The sequence below is a fragment of the Alternaria burnsii genome, assembly GCF_013036055.1.
Source record: "Alternaria burnsii strain CBS107.38 chromosome Unknown 750, whole genome shotgun sequence".
Lineage (NCBI taxonomy): Eukaryota > Fungi > Ascomycota > Dothideomycetes > Pleosporales > Pleosporaceae > Alternaria > Alternaria burnsii.
Window position 1 is genome coordinate 2,896,910 of NW_024066108.1, and position 7,644 is coordinate 2,904,553.

A 7,644-nucleotide genomic window follows, 5' to 3' on the forward strand; every position below is an offset into this window, starting at 1 on the left:
GCAACCATGGTGGAAATGGTGACGATACCCCGCGACTGCCCCACCATCGGCCTTCTCCGGCCGCCAATCGGAGCGCGTCAACCTCCGCATCTCGTTCGCGGCTGCCTTTTCGGCTCTTAACGTCACTCATGCCACTGTTCCTATAATCATGACTCACCTGAGGACAGATAGTCAAGGGTGGAAATGATCGAGGTGGCTGTGTTGGACGATAAGCCTTTACCTTGGATTGAGCGTGTGGGTGAGTGGGCTTCGTAAATTCTGCCGAAGAACGCTAAGCTTATATCCCACTGAGAAGCTAGTAGGAAATGTTATCTCCATTGCATAATGCTCTTCTCATTTATCTCATTCTAACGCCATGTCTCCCCTAAACATTTGACGAGAGACTCGCCGAGTGCGCCGGTCCCCTATGTTTTCTGATTCTCAGACTGTGCTGCATTGCCTTCATCCTCAACTTTTATTCCAGCTAGCATTTCACGCAACGCTCTGGCCTCCGCTTGTTCATATCACATCATCAAAGCTCCCCTCAAACCTGGCTTTATCGTTATCCCTTTGTTGCTTTTTCATCTTTCTCCATTGTCTCGTGTCTTCTGATGCACTCCCACACCGCCATCGGTTCATGTCGACTGAATATCTCAGCTAACCAGAATCGCTGTCTCCACTCGCAGATGTGGTAAGAGAATAGTACGGAGAACAATCTCTGGGCTTACAACTCCCTAAATCCCGTTCATTCGTCTCAAGAGGTCCCATGACCGGCCTCAGTCCGGTTGGGAATTGCTTGTCAAGTTCTTCGAGAAACCCTACACAAAATTCTTCCTCAGCCAAGTCAGTGCGCAAGCTGAGAAGTGGTGGTGATCATCGATATAACATCTTACCTCGTCGCGCTAGCTGCGAGGTGAGAGAGACGTCCGAGATGTGTGTGTATCGCCCAAGGTATCGCCTCCAGGACTTGCGCAATCAACATGTACTTTTGCAAACCCTAGGTGAAGACGAGTTGCATTGTTAAGGTGACCGTGTACATACACATCCAGTAGAATATAGACATCGAGCAATCTTCAACATCGTACCTTGACCTCTCTTAATCACTGCCTCAACGGAACCTCTTTATGATTGAAGTGATCTTGTATCTACACTGCTAATCACCCAAATTAGGCTACAATGATGATATCGGACCCTGGAGTGCAAATGGCCAAGCCGTCCAACCGCACTCACCGATTTTTCACGAAGACCGTCCATTCACTCAGCGCACATCGTAGGGCCCCACCTCGAATCCCTCTTCCTCACTCGATCACGATCAAAGTTACACCACCTACACCACCTTCCTCTCCCACGCCGTCACGACGATCAAGTATGCATTGGGAGAAGATCGAGCTTTCCAATTACCCACCACAACTCACTCATCAAGACGTCCTCACGCTGTTCCAAGATTTCACCATCTCGCCTGACTTTGTTCTGCCAAACGTCAAGAACCTTGCCTACCCGTTACGCACATTCATCAGGATCGCTGGAGAACAAGAAGCAGAACGCGCTGTACAAGAGCTGTGCTGGAGCAAAGTCGGCGGGCGTCAGATCAACGTGAGAATGGTTGAAGAGACAGGTCACGAAGAGATGGAAGTTGCTGTCGCGGATGTGGCTGACGAGATGAAGATCGGTATCGTCAGTGAGTAAAAATGTTGTGACCTTACAAGAGCTCTTTGCTAAAGTTAGCAGACACTGCGCGTGTATATAACCCGCACCTGACTACGAAACTTCTCGAGGTTCGCGAATGCATGCAGGGTACAGCCAACTTTGCTTTCCTACAGGCACGCGATCCGGTCACGGTATCCAGCAAGCCAGAGGCACATATGCTATCAACGGATGACAAGGCAAAGTGGGACCTGGTTATGGCTGGTCGCTCGGAGGGTTGGAACTGGAAGATGAAAGATGGCAGTGGTAGACTTGCTGCATTGAAAGACCTACAAGACACGTTGCAGAGGCAGGGTATCATGAGGAAGTTGTGGGGTCAATGGGAAGGCAGCAGTGCGCTGGATATGCATTGAGTCATCGTATGGTATGTTCCCTACAGGGGGTGACTCTATCAACGCATAATACGTACAGAAATGGACTCTTGGCCCGAATCGACCTTTGTTTGGTCTGCAAGCCTGTAAACTTCTCTCAAGATGACATGACTTCCGTGATACTTTTCGCTCTCAACCTCTGCAGTTTCGAGAACTATCTGCCAAAATCTAAACGTCCAGCAGATTTCAAGGCAAGCACAAGGTCCGCAGCGAAAAAACCGTATTTCTTAACCATCGAATCAAAGGTAGTGTCTGGATGCATCTGGCTGTGCGAGATCCAAGAACCAACATGCTTGTCGATTCCCTGTGCTATGGTAATGCCCATGGTGCTCTGGGCGCGTGAACAAGAATCATAATATGCTGCAACAATCGCAGCAATATGATCATCTTTCAGAGACTTTCCATGAATACGCATAGAAACCCCGACTTGGTAGCAGGTATGGTGCAGGAGAGGAGTAATCTCGTACTTGTCAGCTAGAATATAGACGCCGATGGGAACCATGATATTGTGCTCGACTAGGGCCTCAATATGACACGAGCTTGAGCTTGAAGGGGGAGGCAAGTCCATAGTATAAATGAACTTGAGCATGAGCTCGAACTTCTTCGGGTCGTCATCGAGCACTTCGATTGTTTGCTCAGAAGCTTCCTGAGAAAGGGACTTAGTGAAGATTGGTCGAGGTCTACGAGAAAGAGACATACCTTGAACTTTCCAGTAAACGCTTTGAGAAACCACTTAGAGTGTGCGCAGAGCACAGCTTTGTGTGCAAAGTACTCTGTAACTTTGCCTTTGTAAATTTGGCGGATCTTGACGTCAGAGAGAGTCGGGTTATTGAACAGCCTTTGTGTTATAGAACGTCAGCGTCGGTGCTACCTAGAGTGAATTAATAACACATACGAGGTGTCCGCGGAATTTGACGGTGATGCCATTGTAACGGGTGGTTTGATGGGTTCGCTCGACACCATTGTTTTGTTTTCGGTATACAATTTGTGCTTCAATACGGGTTGAAGAATGAAGACAGTATCGAGGGTGCAGAAGTTGTAGTCAGTCTCAGTGTGCCAAGACTTGCAAACACTGCTGGAAACTGACAGAAGACAGTGGAGTAGTGAGTGATGAGTTTGGCGAAGTGAGAGACGAAATGGAGCCATGGCTCCGACAGTGTGGAAGCATGCGGGTAGTGACAGGAAACATCTTGGAACAGAACAGGTGATAGATCAGATGAGATTGATTGGATGATCTATCATACGTTAAGTAGATGCACCTAATATAGGTGAATGAGCAAAGCAATGTGACAAACAACAAATTAACTATACATGAGATGGAAGCTGCATATGGAAACCAACAAAACACGTCACTGTTACAGATACACAAATTTAGAACTTTAGTTTATATAAGAGTTCTTTGGACCTCTACTTTCCTAGCTCAGTATGTCTCCCATTCCGTGCCTTCGAATATATTTTTCCGGCAAAGCGGGCAATCGTGGGCCCTCGCATACGGCCCGTTGACCTGCTTCGACAAACACTCTTCGCAGAACATATGACTACAAGTGATGAGACGACGCATACTTCTTTGCGGTTCCAAACATATGCAACATTCAGTATCTACAACAGTTGAGAAGACATTCAAGTCGACTCGGAATGTTGAGTGCGGTGCTGCTGGCGCCACTGCTGGAGTGTCTGAATTTGTAGGGACTATGTCGGTAAGAGAAGGAGACAGATCGTTTTCGGGAGACAAAAGAATCGTAGACAGGGACGAGATAGCGCTTGCGATGCGTGCAACAAGACCTTGAGGCTGTGTGGCAATGGATGGAGTGCGGTTCGAACGTCGAGAGACCACTCTCGGGAGTGTAGCATGGGGTGTAAGGACATTAGAAGCGGATATATCCTGGCTTCGGTTCGTACCAAGAGCCTGTCTGCGCCTAGTTGTTACTGTTCGGGGCTGGTGTGACGCATGCGATGGTGGCAGCGGCATTGAAGTTCCTGACTGTATATCTGAAAGATATGGTGTAGGCATGGAAATCTGCGAGACCATCGAACGCCCTGTTGACGGTAAAGTAGGTCGTTGTGGTGGATTGGCCGGCTCGCTACGGAACGGTCCTTGGTAACCTGGCATGTGTCCGATACAGAAGTATTGGCCATCGTAGTTGTCTTGATACAAGGTTCCCACACGCATGCAGCGATGTGGATTTCCCGTAGAGCGACCTGGCGGCCTCTCTATAATGGCATCGCATCGATTTGCATGCGAATCACAGAACCAGTTTTGCCCCTCGGTGTCGACACAAGTGCCGCGTCTCCAGCCATCTTCTGCGCAAAGCGGAGTCCCGATCCGTGCGTATCCAATGCAATAACAACATAGCCATTTATCGGAGAAGGCATAGTATATAAGGGCTTGGTTTGGGCAACCCCTAAACCATTCGCAAACTGGTGGACAGACTCGCATTCTGTGACGGACCGTTTTGAGGTATGCGATGCCGCAGCAAGTCGACTGGATTCGTGTTTAGTGTCTTGTATTTGATATTTTAAACACTGTAGAGTGATGATCGACTAACAAACAAAGGATGTTTGTACTGAAAAATGGATAGAGCCCGACGGTGGGGTGTGGATCCGACGTCAGCACCCATATCGCAATTGTTGCAGTTGATGCAGCCTTGGGATTCACTCCTTCTGTGTAGTGCATTTGATGGCAACAACTCCACCGCCGCTACCGATGTGTACTAAGCAGCGAAGGCGCGGATATTTCGTGATTGACGTGCCACGACATTCCTGGAATGCAAATCTTAGCCAACGAGCTTTCTTGATGGTAGCGCATCGGGCATATCCAACCACGCGTGATAGATTGACCTTGCGGCCTGAAGGTTGAGGTGATCAACGCATACGATGTAACGTATGTTGTAGAGCTCTTAAGACTGTTTCGTGGTCAACAACCTGGAAGTCGCGGGCATGGTGACATTACACACGCGTGCATGGCTACACGGTTCTCATGCTGTTTTGTAGCAATAAATGAGACGCGCTGGCATCGCGTTCTTGCCAAATCATCGCGTTATTGGTAAGGTCGAATCGCGTCACGTTGCTTAGCCTCGGTGCCCCCTGATGGCGTCACCACTATTGGAGCATCCCAACACGTTTCCGTTTTACAGCGCGCATGCCTTGGGTCTTTGCTGCATGCTGACAACAACTGCTAAGACCAAAGATCCTAATACTTCGATGAGTGAATTGGCACGTTGGGTAATGCAGTAAGATAACCGGCTGTAGCCTACGCGAGCAAGCGATGATAGGCTATTCCAAGACTACATAGCATACCACATTGTGTCTATAAGCAAAGACTTAATTGCGTCTTTAAAAGAACCTCAACCAATGCATGTAGGAATCGAACAAGTTTAGTCCGCAGAACCATATTGTCGTGACCGCTATTCGCAAACAGCAGTCCTTGTTTGCTGAGACGCAGGGTTGAGATGTCCGTTGAGGATGTTGTTGAGAGATTATGGTCTATAGCGCAGCATGTATGTTTATGGTAAGCTTACATACTGGATACCTTGGTACAACTCACACAACGAGCCAACCACAGCCCCTGTAATTCCAGTGATCTCGGCAATATCGGACCAATTAGCAACTCCGAGGGAAGACATGGCAAGTATAATATGCCCAGACAGAGATGAACCCTTTCCTACCGCACCCTGAACCAAATGATGGTTACCTGGGCCACCCAACAAAGGATTGAACAAAAAGCGAAGGATATGCGCACGACTCGACTGCACCTCTCTTTCTTTCCGTTACAGTCCACCTTTTCGCAGTAACCCCAGCCAGACCTAGACATGTCGCCTGTCCGCACCCTGCTACGCGAAATACGCGACGTGATAATCGACGGTCTTCGCATCACCAATTACAAAAGGGCTGATCAACAAGTCTTTGGTCCACTATACGCATCACTCTACTCACGACGTTGATTTCATCTTCGAAAACCGTGATCTCATCATTCGCTTCAAATCCTCCCGCCACTCCCAGGGACAAAATAGCCCAATACACTTGTTTCCTCGGACATATTCTGCCTCGTTACGACAAGCAGTCGCCAACCTTCAGTCGCTTTTCAAATCGCACATCGCACGACATCCACGTCTCGATGTATATTCTCAACGCGAGCGAAGGGACCGGTTCTAGACAAGATTTTGGATCTCGCCCAACTCTAAGGCGAAATAGAGATCGTTGTCTGGAGGCCGTCAAGTTAGGGTTACAACTTGATATCGCATCTGCCGTGAAACGTCTCAGGATCAGGAGCAGATGGAAGAGACGATGGTCGATCCCTCCTTCAGTCGCAACAAAGATGAAGTGGGAGCTCGTTATCGGAGCTGTCAGGAAGGATAATTGCAATACTGGTGCTAGTTTGTTGGGCCTCCTTCTGACGAGGATGTGTCACACGTGTTGTCCAACTCAGTCGAAAAATTTGCTATCGGACCAGCCATGGTGGTTTCGCAATGCTCACGGCCAGCCCTGCTTCATTCGATACAACTTTGGCCCTTCCACAGCATCTTCGGAGTTCGAATGGTTGAGTGGTTGAAAAGAGTGTTTCAGCGTCGTCGTCGTGGTTGAGCTGAACGTTATGTCAGGGAGGAGGTGTGGCCAACAGTACGAATCAACGATAGTAGTCAGCCTTGCAGATGAATGTGGATAGCTGGCAGAAACATGTATCCGCAAGGTTCATAATTCTTGATCCCCAATGCTGCGTTTATTCCATAACTTCGATACCCACGGCGTATCGACCACACAATTGATATCTGCCATGCTCATTCTATTCTTCTCCCCCTCTCAGGTCTGTACACCCGGAGTTGCCCTTTCGCAGTCCCGACCTCACGGATCCATGGTGTCAGTCCACTGTTATAACCCGATGACGATGTCGTGACTGTTTCCATGCTCGGCCAGTATGCCATCGAATCCACGTCCCACCCTCCCGTTCTTTCTTTGTAAAGCCAGCCTTGCCACACATACTCCCTGTCTAGCATACCGCCAGATGATTTGACCATAGTTTCTCGTAGAATGGTCATACGTGCCGGCGGATATCGGTCTCTTGCCCAAATGTAGAGTGCATCGGCAAGGCTGAGTGGTCCATTGAGAAGATGGCGGGGTTTATCGGGAAAGCGAGCCATGGTCTCGGTGTATTCCTAGTAGACTGTGATCGGCGAGTTTTGCGGGTTGAAGTGAACTGTGGCGTCCCTTTCCCTCGCCAGGATTGTGTGAGCATCGTGCAGTGAGAACATGTAGAAAAAGGTCACATCGTAGCTTTTGTGCCTGAAGAACTCCACAGGAAAAGGTCGTGGAAGGGAGGTACTCGGTTTGATTTGTGATTCCATTATCATCCAGATATTGATTCGGGTACTCGCTGATGCGGACGATTCGTGATTATTGATGTTTGGTTGGGTGATGCTAGAAAATATGGAATGTCTTCGTTCTGGACTTCCATTTATAGCTTCCTTCCCACAAGGCCTCTTTCCGAACGTTAATACACAAGAAAGGCGTTGCAACGATGTGAGCTTAGGGAAAGCAGTACGCTAGCAAAAGGAAGGTGGAGGCAAGAATGCGGTAACACGTTTGGAGGTATCCA

The 7,644-nt window shown here is 48.7% G+C and overlaps 4 protein-coding genes across 4 annotated transcripts; 1 reads left to right on the forward strand and 3 right to left on the reverse strand.

Annotated features, from left to right (window-relative positions):
- Nucleotides 1-1,149: 1,149 nt before the first annotated feature.
- On the forward strand, nt 1,150-2,036 carry GT037_002418 (uncharacterized protein; the record flags this gene model as incomplete). The annotated part of the gene is made up of 2 exons (XM_038927465.1): nt 1,150-1,657; nt 1,708-2,036. Coding segments are annotated over 2 exons (837 nt in total), but the record flags the coding sequence as incomplete, so codon positions are not given.
- A 172-nt stretch (nt 2,037-2,208) lies between these two features.
- GT037_002419 (uncharacterized protein) lies at nt 2,209-3,017 on the reverse strand (the record flags this gene model as incomplete). The annotated part of the gene is made up of 3 exons (XM_038927466.1): nt 2,209-2,700; nt 2,754-2,892; nt 2,950-3,017. The coding sequence occupies 3 exons, from the start codon at nt 3,015-3,017 to the stop codon at nt 2,209-2,211; spliced, it is 699 nt and encodes a 232-aa protein (XP_038790758.1).
- A 457-nt stretch (nt 3,018-3,474) lies between these two features.
- On the reverse strand, nt 3,475-4,224 carry GT037_002420 (uncharacterized protein; the record flags this gene model as incomplete). The annotated part of the gene is made up of 1 exon (XM_038927467.1): nt 3,475-4,224. One exon carries the CDS (start codon nt 4,222-4,224, stop codon nt 3,475-3,477), a length of 750 nt encoding a protein of 249 aa, XP_038790759.1.
- Nucleotides 4,225-6,829: 2,605 nt separating this feature from the next.
- On the reverse strand, nt 6,830-7,189 carry GT037_002421 (uncharacterized protein; the record flags this gene model as incomplete). Its single annotated transcript, XM_038927468.1, has 1 exon — nt 6,830-7,189. One exon carries the CDS (start codon nt 7,187-7,189, stop codon nt 6,830-6,832), a length of 360 nt encoding a protein of 119 aa, XP_038790760.1.
- Nucleotides 7,190-7,644: the final 455 nt, after the last annotated feature.